Raw genomic sequence first — 26,110 nt, forward strand, 5'->3', positions numbered from 1 at the left:
GAGAAAGAATAAAAGAGACAGAGTTGATGTATAGTAGTATTGGTGAGCATAGGCCTTTCAGGTTAAAATGTTTCAGCTACCAAAAATTTGATAGTTTGAATAATGTTTTAGTGGGAAAGTTCTTGTGGCATTTTATATCTTGCGTAGCTTTATGAAATAGTGATAGTAGAGTGTTGAAATGCAGATGGTGGAGCAGCATTTGAAATATAGTGAAGGCAAGAGCTTTTGACTTATGTGTTTATTTAAATTTTTTTAAGACGAAGTCTCACTATGTAGCCAACTCATGACCTTCCTGCTCCCCTCTTCCAATAGCTGGGATTATAGATTTGTGCTACCACGCTCTGCCAAGAACTTTTCTTTTCTTTTTTTCTTTTTCTTTTTTTCCTTTTAGGTGGTGCTGAGGTTTGGAATCAGGCACCTACACTTAAGCCATGCCTCCAGCTCTTTTTGTTCTGGGTCATAGGGCTTGAACTATAGGCCTGGGCACTGTCCCTCAGCTCTTCAGCTCAAGGCTAGAGCTCTACCACTTGAGCCACAGCACCACTTCTGATTTTCTGGTGGTTAATTAGAGATAAGAGTCTCATGGACTTTCCTGCCCAGGCTAGCGAGTAGCTAGGATTACAGGCATGAGCCACCCATGCCCAGCATCCTTCCTTCCTTCCTTCCTTCCTTCCTTCCTTCCTTCCTTCCTTCCTTCCTTCCTTCCTTCCTTCCTTCCTTCCTCTCCTTTTTTACTTCCCTCCTTCCTTCCTTCCTCTCCTTTTTTCTTCCCTCCTTCCTTCCTTCCTTCCTCTCCTTTTTTTCTTCCCTCCTTCCTTCCTTCCTTCCTCTCCTTTTTTTCTTCCCTCCTTCCTTCCTTCCTTCCTCTCCTCCTTTCTTCCCTCCCTCCTTCCTTCCCTCCTTCCTTCCCTCTCTCCTTCCTTCCTTCCTTCCTTTCTTTCTTTTTTTCTTTCTTTCTTTCTTTCTTTCTTTCTTTCTTTCTTTCTTTCTTTCTTTCTTTCTTTCTTTCTTTCTTTCTTTCTTTCTTTCTTTCTTTCTTGAGATAGTCTCATGTTTTTGGTCAGAGTTGTTTGGACTACAAGCCCCTCTGTATGCTTTCTCTGTCCTATGTTCACATGTGGTCTTGTGAACTTTTTTTGCCTAGGATAGCCTAGAACCTCACTCCTCATGATTCTCATTTCCTGAGATGTTAGTATTCAGGAACTTCTTAACAACAAATGTGTTCCAATGATTATCTAATATTAAAGGTGTAGTAGTCACAGAATGTCCTGGCTGGACCTGAGTTATTTTAATTTTATTATTTTTTGAAGAGGGAATCCATGTGTTTTATATCCAATGGGTGACTTTTTCCTTAAGGATTTCACATTTATTTATTAATTTTTAATTTTTTAAAAAAATTAATCTTATTGTGAACTTGAATAATTTAAAATAAACGCTTCCATACTCCAGTACTGTTCAACTGTGGCTCATTATTGATGAAGGAATTGTCACATATTCCATGGAATGAGGAGTTGGAAAAGTTCAGAAAAGACAATGAAGGCCGGATTGGCTTAAATGTTGGTCATGCTCGCATGCATGGTGGTAAAGATTCGGAGCTCTGAGGAACTCTGATGTGGAGAAGTCTATGTCCTGCATCTTCCTGCATCTCGGAGGGTATGGAGTATTCTGGAAAGCAGATTGTAGCAGTGCTGTGTAGAACTCCCAGGAGCCGGCTCCTCTCTGCAGCCTTGCATTCCGTTTTACATGAGATTTCTGTCTCCAAAGCTGAGATCTCCCCCGGGAGCATTATGCTGCACTCCTTGGACCCGGGCGGTCGGAGGTCTCCTGTCCTCTGTGAAAGCAACTTGTCAGGATTCCACGAAAAGAGGCAATTTCCTGTCTTTTCTCTTTTCATTTTCTTTTTCCTTTCTCCCCTCCATGAACTCTTACCCTTGTGCTGGGGATCAAACCCAGGATCTCGTGCATTCTAGGCAAACAAAAAGCCGAGCTTTCTAACGAACAACCTCAACTCAAACTTTGTTTGCCCACTGCTGTAAACATTCTATCCGTGCTCATTAGCTTTCCATCCCAAATCTGTTTGTTCTTTCCTTCCGTGGAGTGTGTGCTTCATGAAAGACTCCAGCGTTACAGGACATGTGATGGGTTAGGTTGTTCAGTCCCTTCCGTGCAGGAGCACATGGTAACTGTAGGAGACATATACACATGACGTCATACACATATTGGCACACACATGACACCACACACATGCACGTGGCACCATACATGTGACGCCACGCACATGGACAGGATGATATATACCAGTGGAAGGTGCTGGGAAAAGTCAAATGAGAGGGGCTCTCAGTGTGTTTGGAGAAGGGAACTGGATAACTTTGTGCAAGGGAGCAGCGTGCATAAAAACAGGCATGAAGCCTGACAGTCAGTGATGAGCCAGAGGAATGCAGAGTGACTCCTAAGACTAAAGCACCTTCAAGTAGGTGATGGATTTAGCACGAGGTAGAGCCTGGGTTGAGTTTAAGGTTTCTCTTTTCCTTATTTATAATGAGGTCAGGAATTAAAGATGATGCACTAACATTCTTAACTCTACCTGGCTTGTAGAATTATTCTTCAAAAGAAGAAAAAAAAAAAGACAAAAAAAATGATGGTAGTAGCATGAGAGATTAAACATCCCCTCCTCTCCAATTCATTGCTGTTGAAAAAAAATCTGAAAAGTTCTATCAGTGAAATTCACTTAAACTTTGGGTCAGTACAATGTACTGTATTGATAATGTGGCAAATGTTAAAGGAAAAAGTATTAAAAAGAAAAATGTTAAAGAAAGAATACAGTATAAATGCTGGAATAAAAATTAACTCGAATGTACTCATTAGACAACTACAGTCAATGGTACCTGGGCATATTGTCTTTTATTGCTCTATGCATGTACATTTACTCAGAAATGGCCAATATATTTAACTATATTAAGATGGGAGCATTCAATATTTATAGTGTGTACATAGTTGAGTTTTCATTTGTTAATATTTAACATTGGGTTGTGAGCTTCTTCCTATGCCTTATAAATACTCCATCCAGCATACATTCACCATACTCTCATACAAAAATAAAGGGCTATATATTATACATTTAAAAAATATATGCCATATTTTATAGTTCCTGAGATTTAAATGATAAATCAATGATGTGATGTGATGAATATCTTTGCGTGTAATCTCCGTTTGTATGCTAAGTATTTACTTAGGAAAAATGTCTACGGTAGCATTATTACGCCATAGAGTATGCTGCTTCTTTAACTCCCAGATCACCAAGGTGACCTTTCCAAATGGAGGCAACACTTTTATTCTCCTGAAAATGGCTGGGTCTCCCCTCCTCAACACTTAGACTTGAGCACTGTTTGTTGATGTCCAGCATTGTTTCCTGGGCCAGGACTTATCTAGGCCAGGGACAGGAAGAGGTGTAGCCAGGTGGAGGAAAGGTGTGGCCACACTGGATCTGGATGTGACCTCAGGGTCAGGGACCCTGCTAAGGTCAGGTAGGAGGCATGTGACCAGAGGTGGCCCAGGATGTGACCTAGCAGGAGGGGTAGGTGACTGCTTCCAGGTCTGCCAGTTACCTGGGTAAGAGATACTGGGCAGAAACTTAGCCAAGAGGGAAGGAGGTGTCCCTGTGCAGACCTTACATAAACAGTCTTCTTTCATAAGAAACATGGTTCAGTTCAGTTTTTTTTTCTTATAGAAATGTGGGGAATTGGTACTTGATAAATGTAGTTAAGAGAGGTGCTGGGCTCTGATGTTTTATTTCAAAACCTGACAAATTTTAGAGAAGGAAATGTATTTAATTTTTACTTGACAGTGTAGTGATTTGGCTAATTAAAACACCTTACAAAGACAATCTTATTCTGGCTTTTAAAGGTAATTAAAGCCTTAGAGTCGGTAGATAATGCCTTTGGAATGTTGATGGAGGGCCTCAAACAGCGGAACTTACACAACTGTGTCAATATCATCCTGTTGACCGACCATGGTATGCTTTCTTTAAAAATTAAAATCATATTTTATCATTGTGTACATTTTGTCACTTCGGGAAATCACAGAAAACTATTTTGGAGTCTATATTTCCAGATCTAGAGATTCTTGAAGAAGTAAAGAATAAAATTTTTGGTAGATGATGAAAAAAAGACTAAATTAAAATTTCTAGTTACTTAATACTTCTGAAACTCTTTCCGTGTACCTTATCCTCAGTAAAACGGAGCTATTGTACTCAATGGGAACATGTTTTGTTTGGTATTCAATCTAGAAAGTACTTTTCAGGCTTTTTCAGCTTCATGTGTATTGACTGGACTTCATGATATTGTAGATTGACTAGTTTTATGATATTTATGTACAGAATGACTGTACTTTATGATATTTTCCAGTTTTACCAGGCTCTGTGTATTTAAAATCATGTGAATACATGTGCATTTAATCATAGCTTTTTGTTTTCGAAGTCTGTCTCCCCTCATATTTTTCTGTTTAGGATTAACCTGAGAATTGAAATAAATAAAGTAGCAGCCTCCCCTACCATGCCATGAACAGCCTTTTCCTTTGTGCAGTGTTGGAGTAGAACCCAGGGCCTCAAGCATACTAGACGGGCACTCTACCACTGAGCTAGAGCCCCAGGCCCTCCACTAATACCCATCTATAAGTGCTTCATTGATACTGAGTTTTCTAGGTTTGGAGTGTTGAGAAATAAGTGAGACAGACTTGCATTTTTTTTCTAGCCAGCATGATCAGGCTGTCCCCTCAAGGAAGCTGACCTCCAAATCTGTGAAAGAACAAGACAGCAAGGGTGAGCAGAAGAGAGCTGAGCTAGGAGAGCTTTGGTCTGTAGCCAGTCAGGGCTCCATAGCAAGATCTTGTCCCAACATAAATAAATAAGTAAATATATAAAGAAACAAAAATGTGCATGCGGTCAGAAGAATCTGACAATAAAAAGACTCAGCTAACAAACCATTTTGGACCACGTATTGGTTATGCATGTTTAAATAATGTAATTTTAAAAACAAATATTTTTAAGCTTTAGTTTTAAAAAGATACATGTTGCTATTTTGATTAAAAATGGACTGTATTGTCTTCCAGATAAATCAGACATAAAAAGATTTAATTAGCCTACAGAGTTTTTTTTTTTTTAATGTTGAACATATGTGTTTATTATTCTTCCCTGTTTCTTTGACTGTCAGTTTTCAAGTTCTGCCACCGAGAGTGGCAGTAAAGTAGTAGAATAATTGTATATGTTCTCAGTGAAGCTTTGAGATCTGTAGCGTAAGTATCTCCTATTTGATGCAGACAGGCAGTTGAAGGGTGTTTGTTGATGTCCTGCATTGTTTCATACATTTACTAACATCACATCTGTGTTTGTTAATGTATATAAATACATGAATGTGTGTAAGTCTGAACAGATCTAGTGGAGAAAACCATATGCATATTTAATGGACCTTTTCAAATTTAGGGATGGACCAGACGTACTGTGAGAAGGTGGAATATATGACTGATTATTTTCCCCGAATAAACTTCTATATGTACCAAGGGCCTGCCCCTCGCATCAGGAGTCAGAAGGTGCCTGAGGACTTCTTTACCTGTAAGTGTGAAGAGCCAGCTGAGGAAGGAGAGAGGTAGAGATGGATGTGTATCATAACCAGAGTGCCCAGGATGAATAGGCCCCTGTGACTTTTGGTGGAAAGTCAAATAGAAGCAAGTGAGGAATGCTAACATTTCAGGATAGTCTTTAGTTTTTAGTCTATTGTAATATCTTATATTGATGGGTTACTTCATTTTTTTCTTTCATTCAAAAAAATGTTGTGGTTTACAGTAACATCCAGGTTTATCTTCCTGTCACTAACCATGTTCCGTGACAAGGACATCATAACAACAGCCCGGTGAAGAGATTGGTGCTATAAAAGAATCTTGAGACACTAGAACACAGCGTTCAGGGATACATTTACATTCTATTTATACGATTAAACAGTTGATTATACAGTACATCATGCAGTAAGATTATTGGCTACTTTGGGGATGTGATTTATACTGTGAGAGGTACACCTTACTTAAACATAAGAATGCAAATTTATCTGCCTCTCTCGTCATTTGGATCTCTTCACAAGTACATAATGAAAATACCAAGACCTTTGCTGCACTATATACAAACAGGGAGACCAAAACACAGCCACTTTTCTTTTTCTTTTCTTTTCTTTTTTTTTTTTTGGGGGGGGCGGGGGGTCTGGTCGTGGGGCCTGAACTCTGGGCCTGTCCCTCAGCTCTTCAGCTCAAGGCTAGCGCTCTATACCACTTGAGCCACAGCATCACTTCTGGCTTTTTTCTTTTTTCTTTTTGCTTATGTGGTGCTGAGGAATTGAACCCAGGGCCTCAGGCATGCAAGGCAAGCGCTCTACCACTGAGCCACCTTCCCAGCCCTGTGCTTACATTTTATGGTGCCTATTAGTGACAAAATGTTATTTCCCTATATTAAACAGATGAGTCCATTGAAAAAATACGGAGGCAATTTTTGTTTAAAACTAAAGGCTTCCAGGACTTGCTTGCTCCTGGCTAGTGCTCTACCACTTGTGCCTTGCCTCCAACCTGGATATTTGCTGATTAATTGGAAATGGAGTTTTACGGACCTCCCCCCTCCCCCCACAGGCTGGTTCAAACCCTGATTCTCCAGATCTCAACTTCCTGATAGCTAGAATTATAGGCACGAATCTATTAGCACACGGCTACTATTGTATTTTTAAACGGTAGAGTAAGAAATCATTTTGCTTGAAATCATTTTTAATTTAATCTTACCAAATCATAGCTATTCATAAATACACATGCAAAGTTAGTGAGCTGCTCACTTTTTTTGCAGTTATTAAGCATGTAATGTGATTTGTTTTTTCTTCTGAAACAGTTAATTCTGAAGAAATCGTTAGGAACCTCAGTGTAAGTATACAGTCTCCTTAATACATAGAGCTACTACAGTGACCTTATTTATATATTTCTGAATTTGAGCTGCTTGTGATTTGGGCATATGTGTGTCTGTGTGTTTGCGTAGGGAGACCGAGATGGGAATTCAGTTAGAAGCCCAGGTTAGCCTGGAACCCTCTTCCTGCCTCATTCTTTTTTTTCTCTCTTTTTTTTATTGTGAAAAAACTGTACAGAGGGGTTACAATTACATGGGCAAGATAATGAATACATTTCTTATCAAGCATTGTAGCCTCCTCCTTTGTTTCCTCTTCCTATCCCTTCCCGTCTTCCTCCTTCCCTCCTCTTTTCCCCCTTACCCGCCCCCCCCCCACTCTGGCCAAAGTTGTAAAGTTCATTTTTTAACATAATGTCTTGTACATCTCATTCTGCCTCATTCTTATAGCTGGGATTAAAGGTGTGTGCTACCACACCCAGTTTCTAATTTAATTTTTATTCTCCATCACCATACATGTTACTTGCTTTTATCTCAGTTGTTTTCATCTTGGAGTTGACACCACTACAGGAAATAAGTTGAGGGTCACAATGGCATAAATTCTCCGTTTTCATGGAAAGAACTGATGTAACTCCTAAGGCTGTGCCAGTGAGCCTCTAGCTCTCCTCCAGTTTTGTGTGACTAGATATCTATAATAGCAAAGAACCCTATCCTTTTGCAGAAAAAAATCCTATTATCTTCTTAATATAAGCACAGTTATTTCTTATTGGTTCTTAATCCTGGCTATTACAGAAATGAGAAGAGAAAATTCCAGATACATTAAAGCAACATTTTCAAAGTAGGGTTCATTACTTTGTCAGAAAGGCCTAAAATGTTCTCTTGTGATAGGTTTTGTTTTATCGTGGTTGTGTCTGGCTTCATGCATGCAACCACTGAGCTCATATTCAGACCTTTACCTAGTAGTTTAAATATGTGTTCAAAACACAGTCACAAATATATACTTAACTATGTGGGATCCATGAGTATGTCATTGCTTAGAATGAAATTAAATTTATTTAAGTATAGTGATATGAGGCTATTTAAAAAGCCAGAAAGGATGCAGTGGGAGTGATTAGAGAGAGAAACACTTGGTAATCTTTAGCTCCGGGATCTTGAGAATGTTATCTTACTCTTTTCACTAATATACAGGTCTTGAGTAAAGTGATAGACGATGTCGTCCCCTACTGGTGAATTTGTGCATTCAGTGTTTATGCTACGTGAAAGGATAGTACCGAATTTTCAACATGGACTCTAAAAATCTACCTGTGGGAATTTTCCCCACATTTCTGAAAGAGGTTATAAGAAAGTTTCTTTAACTGCTATTTCTCATTTCCCCATCTTGTTTTTGCATGACGAGATATCAATATGCAATTTGCATTGTTTACAGTTTTTAAATGCATATAGTTACACTAATAATTACTGTTTAGAAAGCCCAAATTGTATAACATTTGCTTCCACTTGTGATGAAGCTGTTGAATTCTTTTTTGTCTGTCCCTTCATGCTCTCTATGTAGCTGAAGCCCAGTTGGTGAGGACATCCATCTCTTGTAAGACTAGTGGTCAAGGACATATAGAAAGGAACTACAATTTCATCAAGGAAAAGTCAGGAAAACGGTCCATGGGGTGGTGCTATTCTGATGGCCCACAATGGACAGCTCAACATAAGATGAACTGGCAACTCACATCCACACTAACTTTATTGTCTTAACTCTGGTGCCTGTTTCTCAAACGGTCACTTCTAAAGAGTAACTATGTATGGGGCTGGGAATGTGGCTTAGTAGTAGAGTGCTTGTCTAGCATGCATGAAGCCCTGGGTTTGATTCCTCAGTACCATATAAACAGAAAAAGCTAGAAAGGATGCTGTGGCTCAGGTGATAGACTAGCCTTGAGCACAGAGAGGCTCAGGGGCAGAGTCCAGGCCCTGAGTTCAAGTTCCAACACCAGCAAAAAGAAAAAACAAAGAATAACCATGTACTTCTTCAGAAACTGGCACGTGCCCGCAGTTTCCACTGGACCAGTTCTAGCAACAGCCCAGGGGACAGTGAGACTAATCAAAAGATCAGTTGTCCTTGGAGGCATGTCCTTTACTTGTACCTCTTTTGGGAAGCTGGCAGTCAGCACCTGCTATTCTATACCTGCCTAAGAGTCACTGGACTATTAGCTTACTAAGGAAACAATGATGACATAACCTGGAAAAGACAGCAAAACAGGCAAGAGGAAGATGGGCAGAAGTGTGTGGATGGCCAATATTTTTCTCTGTCTTGTTTCATTTTCTAATCTCTCCTGACTCTCCCATTTGCTATATTTCTTCTACATTTTATTTCTGTAAGTTGTATTTTATAGTTTTTCTTTTTTCTCATCTAAATTGAATATGAGATAATGACACAGATTTGTTAATATAGATGAGATATTGTGCTTTGAAATACATGAGAAATAAGGAAATTGAAGAGATTTTATTTCTTGATATTCTTACATGATTTTACCCCCTCATTCTTCAAGATCATGAGATTAAAAATTATGAGTTATATCTTATTTCTTCACTTTTTGCATGACTACACAGCAATGTGATTTGCATATGTTGCTGTTTCAAAATAGCAAAGAAGTTTTATAAGATGTGCTTTCATTTGTCAAGAATCCATGAACATTTTACAGATAGAGAGACAATAGCTGTTAAATTGATGTAAGCAAATGACATTTAAAAGGTAAAATGAATCTATGACAAGGCATTTGGTTTCAGTTAAACTGAGTTTTCATTTTTGCCATTGTCTTCAATCTGTTATGTTTTCTATATATAACTTAGATTCAAAAGTTGTAGACATTTATTTTCTGTCAAAAAAGAGGAGGAATTTATTGTGGCTTAAGACACTTACCCAGGAATATTAATTTTAAATATCCAATACCAAATAATAATTTGAATAAATTTTAATATCAACCTGATTTATTCTTATAAGAATAAAAGCAGTATAATAATATAATAGTATCAGCCATGTTGACAACAAGTTTAATATCCCCATTTAATTGAGTTTAAATCTTCTTTAATAAGTATTTAAGAAATGTTCTTAGAGGATGGAAATTGTTAACTAGTTTGCATATCTTATGTTTCATGGGAGAAATGTTTATCACCTTTTCAGTGCCGAAAACCCAACCAGCATTTCAAACCCTATCTGACTCCTCATTTGCCCAAACGACTACACTATGCCAAAAATGTCAGAATTGACAAAGTTCATTTGATGGTTGATCGACAGTGGCTGGCTACAAGGTCTGTGTGTCTATTTACTTATAATACCAGAGACAATTATCTTGCATTTTAGATGTATTTAACCTTATCTGGTGTTATGATCGTAAGAATTTTCCTGACTATTGATATCTCCTTGTTATTGTCCATGCTTTCAAGCACTTCTGCATTTGAAATTGTTTCTCTTAGTCATGGTCATAGCATCCTAACCATCACAGTAAAGATGAGAATGGAAAAGAAGGTGGAGACAGTTCTAGCCACAGATCCAGAGATGTAGCATCACGCTGCTACCTGACCACCGTCTCCTAAGGCAAGAGATAGAATAAGGGTGACACCAGTTTTCCTTTCCCAGGCTGGGAGTGAGTGAGTGACTAAATTGCTTTTTAAGATCTTTGTCATCTTCCTTTTTTTCACAAAAGAGGTTTTTTTTAAAACCAATTAGTTGTAACCACTATCACTTTTTTTCTATTTATAATCTGTGCTGATCACTAAGCATTTGCAAGATTGAAATAAGACAATGAAAACAAAGTAAGACCATCCTGGATAACTCTATCTCAGATAATGAGTGTCTTCATGGATCCAACAACAACAACAAAATTCTAATAGAGACACAATTTCTTCCCTAAAAATGGTAAATCCAGTGGAGAAGAGTGACACTAAGCTGGGGAAAAATACATATACATATTATGGTAGCTAAATTAGTGCTTTCTCCTTTTGTATTTTATTCCAATATTTTTCCACATTTGTATCAGTGATACCAGGACCATATATTTTCCTGATCTCCTTTATATGTACACAACTTAATGACAAGAGGTGCTAGGCACAATGGGAATACGGTGGCTAAAATTATATATTTGGTAAAGAAAGAAAAGATGAGATAGGACAAGCGAGTTGGGCTTCAGTGTGTGTGTGTGTCTGTGTGTATGTGTGCATGTGTGTGTGCATGCGTGTGTGTGTGTGTTGTGTGTGTGTGTGTGTGTGTGTGTGTGTGTGTATGAAAAACTAGAGATTTGGCAGAACCTGTTTAAAATAATCCAATGCAGTGCTCAGCTATGGTATGTATTTCCACAATTGGTCACTAGATGACACTGCCCTCTGTCCTGGAGAGAGAGAGGGGGGGGGCAGAGGAGGGAGAGGGAGAGGGAGAGGGAGAGGGAGAGGGAGAGGGAGGAAGGGGGGTAGGAGGGTAGGGGGGGTAGAGGGAGGTAGGGGGGAGAGGGAGAGAGGGAGAGAGGGAGAGAGGGAGAGAGGGAGAGGGAGGATGTTAATATGGGTCCAAAGTTTTTAAGTCCTTGTACTCTCAGCCACCATACTGTGGCTCACTCTGGATAACATTTTCTAAATGTATATTCCTAAAATAAAATTAAGCATTTATTAAGTTAGGTGCATAGTATGAAAATAAATTTGTATCTAAAGGGGGGTACATCTTCTAAATCTTCACTGTTAAGGGCAAATTAGAAGTCAGCAGGCCCTAGTATAGAATGAGAAAGGGGTATGGAAGAAGAGTTCAGCTACCATGCCATCTATAAGCATCGCACAGTGATCCCCAGTGTCAAACCCTTCACAAGAGAGCAAGTGTTCATCTGATTTATTTCTAGGTACATTTGATTCTCTACTCTGAAAACATGAATCTCAAGCTACTTGTTTTTGTTTTGTTTTTTTGTCAGTCGTGGGGCCTGAACTCTGGGCCTGGGCACTGTCCCTCAGCTCTTCAGCTCAAGGCTAGCGCTGAGCCACAGCACCACTTCTGGCTTTTTCTGCTGATGTGGTGCTGAAGAATCGCACCCAGGGCCTCATGCATGCAAGGCAAGCACTCTACCACTGAGCCACCTTCCCAGCCCCAAGCTACCTGTTTGCAACCCAATTGTGGAATCTGTATCCTCCTCAGCCTCAGTTTTCCTAAAATTTGTGAGATTTCATTATTTTTGGTAAACCCAATTATTTGAAACTCTAATTGAAGAATATTTCAGTGCTTTATTAAAAAAAGAGAGCATGAATAACAACTTTTTATTTTGGAATAGCAGTTTTATCTTGGAATAGCAGCTTAACTGATATAACTAGAAATGACAGCCACCATTCTGCCCTGACAATTTTCCCCCAGGTGGAAAGGAAGGCAGACAGACAGTCAGGGCCTGGGGTGCTAATCACTGTGCCAGAAACAAGTACAAGATTGGAAGAAACAAACAGATGACATCTCACGCTGATGTCGGGGATCATCAGAGAAGGCTTCCTGGTGGGGGTTGGTTCTGTCCTGGGATCTAAAGATATACTATAGTTAAGACAAAGGCCCTACCTCATGCAGTCTGTGTACAGTTCAAGATACACAGCCAAGAAGGTAAGGGGGTAGAAACTGAGTTCTCCATCAGTTCACCAGCCCCCATGTAGAATTTGTCATCAGAAGGAAGAAGATTCATTTTCCACTAGAAGGTACCATCTGCTTGTCAAGTCTTGTTAGAGACTGGATTATTTCAGATTCTTGCTTAGATCTTTCTGTAGAGCTGCCCAGAGCAGCTGGTTATTCTTCAGGAAGAAAGGGTGGAGGCAGGTTCCCAGAGGAAACTAGTTCCCAGCAATCAGTTGCATTGGCCAGTTGCTGGAGTGGCTAGGGAATGAAACCTCTGTGCATTAATGCCACTTATCATGTATAAGTAGTAAGACTTTGAGATTGAAGAAAGGAAGAGATTAGATGGCTTTCTTCAAACAGAGTGAAAATGACATTTCAGAGAGCTTGTTTTGCTACTCTATGGAGCAGAATAGTCTAGTGATAGACTTGCTAGAAACGTATATCGTTTTTATCTTGTGGTATCATTTTATGTAATATTATTGGGAAATAATAAAACACATGAACACTGGTGTAGTGACAGCCCCAAGCCAGGCTATGTAGCTTTGTGCATAGTGCGATTCATTACATTGAACTTCACCAGCAAAGTACGATTGATTAACTTATGACCCAGATTTTCCAGGATGGTCTTGCTTTTTCATATTTGGGTTCCAAATGTGTCCTCATTAAAAGATGTGTTTGCATTTCCATCAGTTGTTAACAATGTACAAAAGAGAGGTGTATGCTTTTGTGGGAAGATCCTGAAATTTGGAAAGCAGGATGATCATTAGGGAGCTTCTTCAGGGCAGAGGCGATGAGGGTGTAGATCTTGCCTTACATGACAGAAGAGGGAAGGAAGCACCCCCAGGAAGGAGATTTCACAGATAGGCCTTGGCAACTGCTTGGGCGTCAATGGACATGTCTTGTTCATCATTACCAGTGTAATTACCTAGTTGTGGTGAAGAAAATCAGCCTCAATTTCAGACGTGTTCATTAGACAGCATAAAGATGACAGGGAATTTGTTCCAGAAAGTTTCGTTATTGTACCTGGAACTGAAATACAATCGATAAAATCAACTCATCTCCAAATGGCTGCTATATTTTTTTTGTTATTGGTAATTTCTAGAATCCAATTAATGGTTGGAAGGCAAGAATATGAGCAATTGGAAGAACAGATTTTTTTTAAGTTTTCTCGTGGGAAACATTAGGAAATAAAACATTTGCAGATGGAATTTTCATATTTTTGCTGCTGATCAACATCTTTGCAATATTTACTGTTGTATTTTAATTGAACTAGGTTAGAAGATAGGAGTGCAAAATGTACTCATTTTTTTTCTGAAAACAGAATACCAATTATAGAAAATTCTACTAAAGTCTTAGTTCAAAACCTCTTTTCTTTCATCAATGAACATCCCAGCTTCCCATAGAGATTTTGAGACTTATCTCCAGTTGGAGAGTTCTATTTATAGAACCTAGAATTCTCCTTTTCTTTGACTTTTGACTTCCCATTCTATTTATTTCTCTATAGCTAGGAACTTGAGCACAAAAATGAACATTTATTTTGTTGATGGAGAAAGTCCATCAAAGTCCATTATTATTGGAAGTGGTGCTGTGGCTCAAGTGGTAGAACACTTGCCTTGATCTGAAGAGCTCAGGGACAGCGCCAAGGCCCAGAGGTCAAGCCCCACAACCGACAAAGTCCATTATTATTTACTATGAAGCCTCATATTACCACATTGGTCTGAGTGTAATATAACCTTTTGTTATAGGAGTAAATCAAGTTCGTACTGTGGAGGAGGCAACCACGGTTATAACAATGACTTTAAGAGCATGGAGGTAATGTGGTCTATGTTCCATACTTGTAGCTTACAATAGAAAAAATTAATTATATCCATTACAAATAGTATAAATTCTCATCAATTAAGTATAATCAAAGTACTTTATCTCAAAAGAATGGAGAGAGATGTTGAAGAAATATGGGGATGAAGAAGCGGTGCAAAATATTGATGCTTAAATAAATCTTCATTTTTTCATACATTAACATATTTGAGCAGTGACATGAAAAGAATGTGAAAAGATGGATTTCTAAGACATAGTGTTTAGATATGGAATTGTGCTGATACAAGTTATCCGCTGTTGCTTGCGTCCTTTCAGCCTGTCGGCTTGTGAGGCTCTGGGGAAGTAGGCAGAGACAGACGTAAACTCCTTGTGGATTACACTTGATGGGGGTTAGCAATACCACAGGAAAAAATGATTTCAAAATCACTTTCAAGTCAGAAAGGAAATCCTGCCAAAGTAAGATACGTGTAGAAACACGTCTCTTCCCACTCGTACGTGTGAATGCAGATGTCGTCTAGCAATATTACTGTCACCACCTAGGCTATCTTCCTGGCACATGGCCCCAGCTTTAAAGAAAAGATTGAAGTTGAACCATTTGAGAATATTGAACTCTACAATCTCCTTTGTGGTAAGTATATACATGAACTCACCAGCAAATGGTGGATAGCTTTCAATAGATATAAGTTGGAGCAGAATAAATCGAACCTTGAAGACTCCATGCTCTGTATTAACATGACAGAAAGTAGCCAGGACAGTGGCTCGTGCTTGTAATTCCAGCTATTTCAGAGTTGGAGCCTGAGAGCATATTGCTGATGAGACCTCATCTTACTAAATAAATTGGGCACTGGTGTGTGTAGGGCAGAGGTGGAGGGGGAAGGATGCACCTATGTAACTAGCTACATGGTAGGCATAGGAAGGAGGCTATAAATGAGAAGCTGTCCCCTGGGTAAAGACAATGAGATTCCCCACTCCCAAAATAATTAAAGCAAAAAGTAAATAAATAAACAGGGATGTGGTTATAATTCAAGAAGTAGAGCACCTGCCTAGCAAGAGTCTGAATTTAAATGCCAGCACCCATTAACAAAAAAGAAGGAAATGAGGAAGGCATGAAAACAATGATTTATTATTTGGAATTGTATAGTCATAAGAGTGAATTCTTCCATCTGAGCATGGTAATACATGCTTGTAATCCCCCACTTAGGAAAACCAGGCAGCCAGCCTTGGCTACATGGTACGACTTTGTCTCAGAACAAAGCAACACAAAACAAAGACTGAATTATCTTTGCTTTACCAGTAATGGTCATCTTTAGATCTTAGGAAATCAATCTTTTCTATTAATATATGCTAATCTAATAGAATAAAAATTTAGAAAAAAAATACGGCCAACTTTTCAAAGCAGGTTAAATGCATCTAAAAACATGTTTTGTTTGTTTGTTTGGTAATTATATACAGAGAAGTCCTCTAGCATAGAAGGATGATAAGCATGTCCCATTTGGGCAGACATTTATTACCTTGGCATCTACGTGAGTGCCTCCTTCCATTGCATTCATGATCATCTTCCCACCGGGCATGGAAAAGCTGCAGTTTCACCCTTAGTTGGAAATAAACCGACCACAGCTGTTTCTCTTCATCGTATTACTGTCCTGTCATAATTAAATGTAACTTAGAAACAAAAATGCACCCACTTAAAAAATAATATGTTGCATTCTTTATTGTGGGGGGGGGGGGAGGTCCGGTCGTGGGGCCTGAACTCTGGGCCTGGGCGCTGTCCCTCAGCTCTTCAGCTCAAGGCTAGCACTCTACCACTTGAGCCACAGTGCCACTTCCGGCTTTTTTTTTTTTTTTTAATGTGATGCTGAGGAATCTAACCCAGGGCCTCATGCATGCAAAGCAAGCGCTCTACCACTGAGCCACCTTCCCAGCCCATGTGTTGCATTCTTAATCAACTTAAATTCTTGGTCCTCATGTACTAATTAAGATTTTGAATTGTTTAACTTAAACTGAAACTGTGTTTTTATTAATAACAGAGGGATGTTCTTTTGCTTTTTTGTTTTGTGGTTTTTGACAGGGTGTATGCCTCAAGTGATAGAGCTCTTGTCTAGCCTGTGGGAGGCCCTGGACTCAATCCTCAGTACCCCCTTTCCCTAACTCACCCACAAAAAAGTATAGATTTTTTTTTGCTAGAAAACCAAAGGATGCTTGAGGAACAAAATGGTCGTGTAAGCAATGGATGTCTTCTTTATTTTATTTTATTTTATTTTTGGGTCCGGTCATGGGGCCTGAACTCTGGGCCTGGGCACTGTCCCTCAGCTCTTCAGCTCAAGGCTAGCACTCTACCACTTGAGCCACAGTGCCACTTCCGGCTTTTTTCTTTTTGCTTATGTGGTGCTGAGGAATCGAACCCAGGGCCTCAGGCATGCAAGGCAAGAGCTGTACCACTGAGCCACCTTCCCAGCCCCTAGATGTCTTCTTTAGAATAACAGAAGTCCACCTGTGTGCGTTCCAATCCAGAGACTGGATAAAAGTCACCATGGGGATGAAAGTCAGGGAGTGGACACACGCACTGTGATAGAGCATAAATCAGAAACAGCTGGTATCTGCTTTCTTGTCCCCCCTCCCTCTGACGTAGAGTTGTTGCTTTCCAATTCTAAGCTACTTTGATTTGTTTAAACAACAGATCTTCTACGAATTCAACCGGCACCAAACAATGGTACCCACGGCAGTCTAAACCATCTTCTGAAAGTGCCTTTTTATGAGCCATCTCATGCAAAAGAGGTGTCCAGTTCTTCTGTTTGTGGCTTTACTGCTCCATTGCCCATGGACAAGCTAGACTGCACGTGTGCTGTGCTTCAGAATGTAAGTAGCAACTTCATGCACCACAGGAATGAGAAGGGACAAGCTATATATCCCAGGAGTTAACATGCAGGTTTGTGTTCTGCCTTGGGTATTTACTAAGTAAATATATGAGTTTTCTCTGCAGATGTAAGACTATAGTTCATACATTATAAGCTTAACTACATTCATATGCTTTGTAGTCTAGAAAGCACTATTGGGGAAAGAATCATTAATCATTTAGCTAACCATCTTGACCATTCAAAATAGCAATCACGGAACTCTAATTTCTTCCCCCCTCCCCATAAACCATGCTTGCAGGTTCAGAATCCAAGCATGGATACTTAGAGAAGAGAAGCTAGGGATTGTAACTTGGATGTAGGCACCATCACTAGAATAGATGTTGCAGAGTATTTCTTTGGGTAGCAGTGCAGCATCTCTGTAAGGCAGCACTTGGTGATATTTGGGAGGTCTTTTTAGCAGATTGGTTCCTGCTTTGAGAGCAGAAGCAACACTTCAGATCCAGGGGAGTTACTACAAGATGAAGTTGTAGTGCTCATAGACCACTAAGAGCAAGGAGTTAGAACAGGAATCCGAATTACGAGAACCAAGTCCACCTGGGAAGATTGAGGTCTTGGGTCAATGGAGAAGTGCACTGGAAATTTAGAATGAATTTTGAGCTTAGTTACCAGGAGTCCACCAAGCTAAAACTAGTGTTTTTCAAGGTATCTATGATGCCAAGTTTGAAATGTGGTTGTAGAGCTGTTGCCATGGGTAAGAATCGGCCCAGTCAGTGAAGACCATGCCTCTGTTATTGTTCTTGTGTTTTGTTGTTGCTGCTGTTGTTATCTGGAGATAGTCTCACTGTGAAGCTTGGGCAGGTATGTAGCCCAGAGTTGCCTTGAATTTGTAATCCTCTTATCTCAGCCAATGACCTTATATTTCCTAGTCTTCCAAACAGGATTACACCCATACATACAGAAATATCCAACCAAAATAGACCTTAAAGTGCAAAATTCCAGTAAAACTTCTCAATAATAATACATCCCTAGGGAAGATCAGAGTAGAGATAGGAGATTGCTATGTTACATTGAAGTTACCATGTAACACCTAACGTCAAACCTTGATGTTAGGTGTTCTCCCTACCGCTCTAGCTAACTTGAGTGGAGCCACCATGAAAAATTAATCATAAAGGTCAGGTGCAGAGATTCATTGCTCAAATCCCAGCTACCTAGGAAGCAGAGATTGGGAAGATTGCAACTGGACTCTAGCCTGATCAAAAAGTTATCAAGACCCCAGCAGAACCAATAACCTGGCTGTGGTATTTCATGCTTGCCAGCCACGGAGGCATACATAGAAGGCTCTTAGTCCAGGTGAGCCTGCACAATAATGTGAAATCCTATCTGGAAAAAGAACTAAAGCAAAAAGGCTGGGGGCATGGCTCAAGAGGAAGAGTGCCTGCCTATCAAGAGTGATGCCCTGAGTTCAAACCCCAGCATCACCAAAAAGGGATGATGAGTCATTAGTCATATGCAGTGAATACTTGGTTAATCCTTCTAGAGATAAAGAGGACACACAGAAGTTGGGTAAACAGTTCAAGCTTATAGAAGCTTGGCAGACCTGATTGCAAACCCAGAGCTCCCCTCTGCAAACAGGCCTCTTGCTGCTCTAGATATAGTCCCAAGATGAGCATCTGCACCGCTTCCAAGTTGAACAGAACTGAAGCCTCTCAGATATTAGCTCCATGTTTCCTGAATAAGAATCTATACCTGAACCCTCTGGGGAACTGGAGAAGCCCAGGGGTTGTCCTCCCATGCAATTGTCCATTCCAGCTGTGGTCAGAAGGCTCGATCATGACCAATTATGTCTCTGCAAATTCCTACACACACACACACACACACACACACACACACACACGAATGTCTCACACACGCACATGCACACACACACAGGTATGGGAGTAGGACAGTAGCATTTCTGAGCAGTGACAGAATGGGAATTTAAACTCAATTTAGTCTGGATCCACTGTTCAGTCATGTAATACTTTATGTGATTATTATAGGAATAATCTTAACTACTCCGCATTGATCGTTCTGACTTACTTCCTCCACTCCCCCTCTCATTATTTTGCAGGAGACTCAACTGGAACATGAGAATCAAAAGCTAAATCTCACCCAAGAAGAAAGTAAGTCAGTAGAAACTGTATTGTTCAATATTGAGAACAAACAAAACACATGACCGTTAAGTGTTATCTAGAGACTATCTAGTATTATTGAGTGTTATCTGAGACTATTGAATGTAGAGTTTATTGCCAAGAAACAATAGAGAAAAAAGAGAGTGTGTGAATGTGTGTGTATGTGTATATTATCATTTTAGATTTTGATTTTTTTAGTTACTTTCTTTTTTAAAAAGTTTTGTTATAAAGGGGATGTACAGAGCGGTTACAGTTACATGAGTCAGGTAATGAGTACATTTCCTTTTGAACAGTGTCACCTCCTCCGGCATTCTCTTCCAGTTTCTCCCCTCTCAACTTGCCTCCCCTGCCAAGTTGTGTAGTTCATTTCCAACATGTCTAGTGGGTCTCATTGTTGAATTGGTTCACACTTTGTCCCACGATTTCTGTGCTTTTCCTTCCCTGTCCTAAATCAGATAAATTTATATATAAGACAAAAGGTACAGATATCAAAAACAGTCCCTCCTGTCGAAGGGAGTAAACCAAAGAAAAAAGGAAAGAAGAAAAGAAAAGAACCCCATAGATATCTTGTGAATTGTAAGGAGCCAAAGAAAACCGTTTTCAGATCCTTTCTAAGCCCTTTACTTGGCCAACGTACTTCTTTAAGTCTTCGTTTTTAATAGAAGTGGAGAGTAAACCCTACCTCCTAGGACTGAAAGATTTCAAAGAAGTTAACTATGAAAACTAGATAACTATGGAACATCTGACACATAACAAATCAGCCAGTAGGAGTTATTCTATACCTAGTAGCATTTGCTAATGTCACAATTATGTATGTTATTGCATTTTAGTAACAGCAACAGTGAGAGCAAATTTGCCATTTGGGAAGCCCAGGGTTATGCAGAAGAACAAGGAGCACTGCCTGCTTTACCACAGAGAGTACGTCAGTGGGTTTGGGAAGGCTATAAGGATGCCCCTGTGGAGCTCATACAACGTCCCCCTGCCGGTAAGATCCCGGGTCCACCGACCCATGGAGGCTGAAACCAAACTCATTCTTTCATGTTGAGTTCTGTTTTGCATAAGAGACCAGAGAGAAAATTCACTTTCCTATAGCTTATAGATAAAAAGGCTTTTTATAAGTGTTTTATGTGTATGAAAAAAGAATACTGTCATTTGCCTGGAGAAATTAGCAAATTTTTACAGGCCAGTTTGCTCCTTAGTAAGGAAGGTAAAGAAGATTTCAAACAATTTATAGCATGTACAGAGATATTCTATTCATTTGGTAATTTTCAAGTATATGTATGGTGGGTTATCACAGGTCAGAAAGATTCTCTCTCTCTCCCCTCTCTGTTCAAATGTATGCATGTATGAGTGTGTGTGTGTGTGTGTGTGTGTGTGTGTGTGTAAGAGATAGAGAGAGAGACAGACAGACAGACAGACAGAGACAGAAGCAGGGACAGAGACAGAGAGACAGAGAGAGAATCACTGAACATGACCAGGGCAGGGAGAGGAGTACATTCAGCTTGGCATATAGGCAAGTGGCGAAGACAGGGTTGAGTGGAGGTAAAGGGAGGAAGAAAGAGCAGAAGATGGAGAGGAAACTTTCTTAGGAGGCCCCGGTCGTGGGGCCTGAACTCTGGGCCTGGGCGCTGTCCCTCAGCTCTTCAGCTCAATGCTAGCACTCTACCATTTGAGCCACAGCGCCACTTCTGGCTTTTTTCTTTTTGCTTATGTGGTGCTGAGGAATTGAACTCAGGGCCTCATGCATGCAAGGCAAGCGCTTTACCACTGAGCCACCTTCCCAGCCCCTCTTAGGAGACTTTTAACACAGCTGGAAATTCAACCCCCAGACTGTGTTTGTTATGATGTCGGATTCTGAGCAGCCTTCTGGTTATTTTTCTTTAGTAAATAAAATAATAAAAAATAAAATATTAGGCTTCAAAATTTTATTTAACAAGAATTTACTATCTTCTCTGTGCTATGAAAGTCACAAGAGGCATGATGGGAACCAGATGTTCCTTCCTTGAGAGATTAGGCACAATAATAAGTTAGACTGTGACTTAGTGCTCACTAGGTTGAGAATCTACTTACTTAAAACCTCTCTGTTCCTTACTATCAAGCAAATTTTCACCCAGTGGTGCCAAGACAGATGGCTATCCATCAGAACAGCAGAACCGTACCTCACATCATACACAAAATTAAACTGCCAGTGGATTTGTAGACCTAAATATGAATAGCAAATCTATAGTTTTCTTTGTTGGCAGTACTAGGTCTTGAACACAGGGCCTCTTGCTTGCTAGATTGTTGTGATATCACTGAGCCACATCTCCAGCACTCATATTTTTCTTTGTGTATATGTTTATCACCTTTGGATATAGATTTCTCAGGACAGAACAACAACAAATCATAGAGGAATTTAATTTGATTACATTAACATTAATGTGTGACAAAAAGACACCATGTGTCATTTCCATTGTATATAAGGAACAAGTGATGAATATCTAGAATAATAAGGATCCAGAATACATAGTAAAATCTGTAAATAAATAAGAGAACAGCAAGAATCTGAGTTAATAAATGGATAAAAGATATGAGACAAACAATTCAGACTTATTAATAGTCATGGAAATGTAAATCGGTCTGCCAAAAACCAATCCAAACACTGCTTCAGGCTTGGAGGTAGTTTTAGTTAAAATATTTAGCACCACTGAGCTGCCCAGTAAGTGCTTATTGAATGGAATGGATTGGATGCCTCAGTTTCAACCATTATTTTCAAAGACTTTAAAAGATAAAGCAGTACTGCCAGCCAGAAGGGCAAATAAATAATCAGGATGCTTTGTATGGTGAGAAAAATATAGTACTTTATGGATGGCAAACTGTAGCCATCATGATTTTTACTCAGGGTGCCCCTGCTTGTAGAGCAAAGGAAGTAACTGGTTTTATCTAGTTTATCTGCTCTTCTTGTTCCCATTCAGAATTTATGGAGAAAAATAAGCATATTTTCCTACTATGAATTAAAGCTGTGTGTGTTTTGGAAGCCAGCTCTGTTGCTGACAAGGGCTCAATTGTGGTCATTTGTAACAGAGCTCAAATGTTTGTTTCCCAATGAGGGCAAATATTTCACTGACAGTTACCTGAGTTCACAGGCAGAGTGGTGTGAGCCTTGCTTTCCTCACGTGCACACAGGTCATCTATTCTTGAGAGAGTTATATATTCAGGGTCTGACTTATTATTCAGGTCTTGATTTTGAAACATCCAGGCAGGTACTAAGGATGCGTGGAGTTAAAGGAGATATCCATGTTTTTTACCACTTTCCCCTGTTGTGTTGCATTCCTGAATTTATATGACCTTTGGTGGAAACTAAAGGCAGAGAGATTTTAACTTGGATACAAGCTGGGGGCTGAATACAATTCTTCTTTGTTATTGTTTTAAAACTAGCTTCTTTGTTACCAAAAGAGTCTGTCCTTTCTCTGATCCCACAGAACTACTTGTCTATTTCTCCCTCCATGTGACAGGATGGAATTCTAGCAATTTTCTGCTTTCTAATTCAGAAATTACTCTGTTCATGTGTTGTGGTTCAAGAAAATTACATACAAGGATGTTTTGAGATTCACATAAAAATGTTGTAAATCAGGTCTGTGTTTGAAAAATTGGACTTTAAATAGGCACTTTTTTTGGGAACATGGGTCTAATTGGTTTGTGCCTTTAAGTTTTATGGAGTTTTTGTTTTTCTGTGGTTTCAGTGGGCTTTCTAATTTTTGTTGTTATCTTAGAAGAGTTCTGAGGAAGTAATTATGACTCGAAATCATGGTCCTACAACAACTTCAAAACCATAAGTCTGGTCAGGCTTTCTGTGGGTTTTGTTTCTGGACCTCCAGTTCAGTAGGTAGACGCAAACGGATTTAAAATATTTAAAATAAAATAAAATTTTAAATAAAAAGTTAAAATAAAAGCAGGAATTGTGATTGTTGTTTAGATACTTCAGAAGTTTATATAAAATCAAAAGGCTTTCAGAGAAGCAAATTGTAGCACACTACCCACAATATACATATAAGTATAATATGTCTATTTTGTTATACTACGTATGTCTATTTTCCATATCATTGAATCATTGCATTTTGTCCAGTAAATTCCTTTATTGCTGAGCATTTGATAATGTATATACAATACTCACTAGAGATATGTTAGATTAATCTTATCTGTGGGAACATAAATCTCCCTCCTCCCTTTGTTTCTCAGTAGCTCATAAAAAGTGATCTTTTATGTTTCAGAAAATTTTCTGGGATTAATAGAACTACTCAAACTTAACTAAAAGGTAGAATAAAGTAGAATATTTCCCACCATTTCTTGTTTTCTCTCAACTGGAGACACCGAGGCGATAATGAGGAACATGACTGGTTTCATATCAAGTCATTGCATTTTTTGAAGCCTTTTGGTTTCTTAACTTTATTACTCATAAATTACAACCTAATCATGTTTTGTGAGTCTTCAAAAACCAGGGCTATGATTATGTGTCCCAACATGTTTTTTAATTTCAAAAATCACTTTCTTTGTGGAAAAATATCAAACCATCAGACATATAATTAAAACTGTAGATAGTTATCTTTACCACAAAATAAGATTATAGCTGTCCGACCTTCAAATAATGATCTGTTAGCTCTCCAGTCCCCCTGCAACTAAGCATCATCTATCACTTTCCTAAAAGTAACTTTATCTGCGGTTCAAGTTCTGTTTGGTTACCCTATTGGACTAGAAGTATCAGCATCTTGTTTTTCCGTCTCTGCTCATCCTGACCTCTCAGGAAGGATTTTGAGAGGTAGTGGGCCCAGATTTACATATGTGTACACCTGAGCTCTCTGGACTCTTTTCCTGATTTTCCTGTGTCTTCAGAAATGCCATGGCCTCTGACAAGTTGCCAGATGGAAGCTGTGTGCATGTATGTTGAATGGTGGTAATGGCTCATCATGGCCTTTTGTCTTGAGACTAGGACTCAGGGAACATGAGACACCCTCTCCACTTTCCTTCTAGGGCAGAACTGCCTGGATATCACATCATCTTTTAAAGGAGGGCACACTTGGTCTTTCCAAGAAATAAATCTCAAGATTTTCAGTTGACAGAAAACTTTTTTTTTTTTGGTCACAGGGCTTGAACTCAGCCTGGGCACTGTCCTGAACTTTTTTGCTCAAGGCTAGTGTTCTAGCTCTTTGAGCCACAGCTCTACTTCTGGTTTTCTGGTGGTTAATGGGAGCTGAGAGTCTCATGGACTTTCCTGCCCGGGATAGCTTTGAACCATGATCCTCAGATCTCAGCCTTCTGAGTAGTTATGCACAAGCCACCAGTACCTGTGGCTTGTTAAATACTTCCTAATTATAAGTCATCCTGGACCATTTCCTTCAACCTGATGTGTATACCCCTTAAGGGAAAAAGTACCCACATTGCCCAACTAAATTGTTGGGTACGACTTTTATAACCAGCAGGTATAAGTTACAATAACATGGCTGCTTTAAATTTTTCATTATTTTAACAGTTGGACATAAGCATTTCAGTATTCTTACAGTACAGAAAAATGTTTCTGTAGCTACAGTTATGTATTATATGTTTCTTCCAAAAAATGCACTGAAATTTAGATACTAAAAAGAAATGATAAAGATGAATGTTAGGAAATATCAATCTTAAAATCCCGTGGAAGTTAACTCAACCAGCAGTCAGTGTTGCTCCATTTCCTCCTCCTCCTCCTCCTCCTCCTCCTCCTCCTCCTCCTCCTCCTCCTCCTCCTCCTCCTCCTCCTCCTCCTCCTCCTCCTCCTCCTCCTCCTCCTCCTCCTCCTCCTCCTCCTCCTCCTCCTCCTCCTCCTCCTCCTCCTCCTCCTCCTCCTCCTCCTCCTCCTCCTCCTCCTCCTCCTCCTCCTCCTCCTCCTCCTCCTCCTCCTCCTCCTCCTCCTCCTCCTCCTCCTCCTCCTCCTCCTCCTCCTCCTCCTCCTCCTCCTCCTCCTCCTCCTCCTCCTCCTCCTCCTCCTCCTCCTCCTCCTCCTCCTCCTCCTCCTCCTCCTCCTCCTCCTCCTCCTCCTCCTCCTCCTCCTCCTCCTCCGGCTTGAACTCAGAGCCTGGGCATTTTCCCTGAGCTTTTCAGGATCAAGGCTTGAGCCTTTGTTCATCTGCTTTCCAACTCTTAAATATTTGTGTCCTCTCATGGATCTTCAGTGCAACTTCCCTTTCCATGGGATTTTGGAAGACAGCAAAGATAAAAGTCTGTGTTCAACCAAGTTGATCTTCTTCTGCTCTTGTACCATGTTTTCCAACTGGAATATTGCAGTTTGTTCAGGAGTTTGTTAAGGCCCCGAAGGGCTTTTCCTGGGCTTGTCTTATCTTCACCTCTCACCTAATCTAGACTCCAGCCTGATTCCACAATACAGTGAGTGAAGGTAGGACACATTAATTTAACTTAGCTTTCCTTTTGAAATAATTTCAAATCTGTTGAGAAAAAATGTTGTGGACAATAGAGATCATAGAAAATCTCTAAAAAAAATTAAACAAATGGGTTGGAGGCGTGATTCACCTGGTAGGGCATCTGTCCGTGAGTACAAGTGTCAGAGCCTGAGCTTGAGTCCTGGTCTCAGACAAAACAAAACTAAACCAACTAATTAAAGTAATATTCATTTACTCATAATAATCAAAATATGATGATCATATATTACATTATTACTTTAATACTGAGGTTAGGCAGCATGAGGCAGAATGCTCCTAGCGAATCA

The 26,110-nt window shown here is 39.7% G+C and overlaps 1 protein-coding gene across 2 annotated transcripts in view; it reads left to right on the top strand.

The window, feature by feature from the left end:
* The window catches only part of Enpp3 (ectonucleotide pyrophosphatase/phosphodiesterase 3), a 55,682-nt gene that overhangs the window by 21,685 nt on the left and 7,887 nt on the right, over nucleotides 1-26,110 (top strand). For both annotated transcript variants that reach the window (XM_042681778.1, XM_042681858.1), the window contains exons 12-20: nucleotides 3,904-4,012; nucleotides 5,477-5,605; nucleotides 6,914-6,945; nucleotides 10,092-10,219; nucleotides 14,285-14,351; nucleotides 14,895-14,982; nucleotides 17,032-17,210; nucleotides 19,320-19,371; nucleotides 20,211-20,365. In XM_042681778.1, the coding sequence (XP_042537712.1) occupies nucleotides 3,904-4,012; nucleotides 5,477-5,605; nucleotides 6,914-6,945; nucleotides 10,092-10,219; nucleotides 14,285-14,351; nucleotides 14,895-14,982; nucleotides 17,032-17,210; nucleotides 19,320-19,371; nucleotides 20,211-20,365 (939 nt within the window). The remainder of the gene's footprint in view (nucleotides 1-3,903; nucleotides 4,013-5,476; nucleotides 5,606-6,913; nucleotides 6,946-10,091; nucleotides 10,220-14,284; nucleotides 14,352-14,894; nucleotides 14,983-17,031; nucleotides 17,211-19,319; nucleotides 19,372-20,210; nucleotides 20,366-26,110) is intronic.

This window comes from Dipodomys spectabilis, unplaced genomic scaffold (genome assembly GCF_019054845.1).
Source record: "Dipodomys spectabilis isolate Male_0828 unplaced genomic scaffold, ASM1905484v1 ptg000001l, whole genome shotgun sequence".
NCBI classification, from domain to species: Eukaryota; Metazoa; Chordata; class Mammalia; order Rodentia; family Heteromyidae; genus Dipodomys; species Dipodomys spectabilis.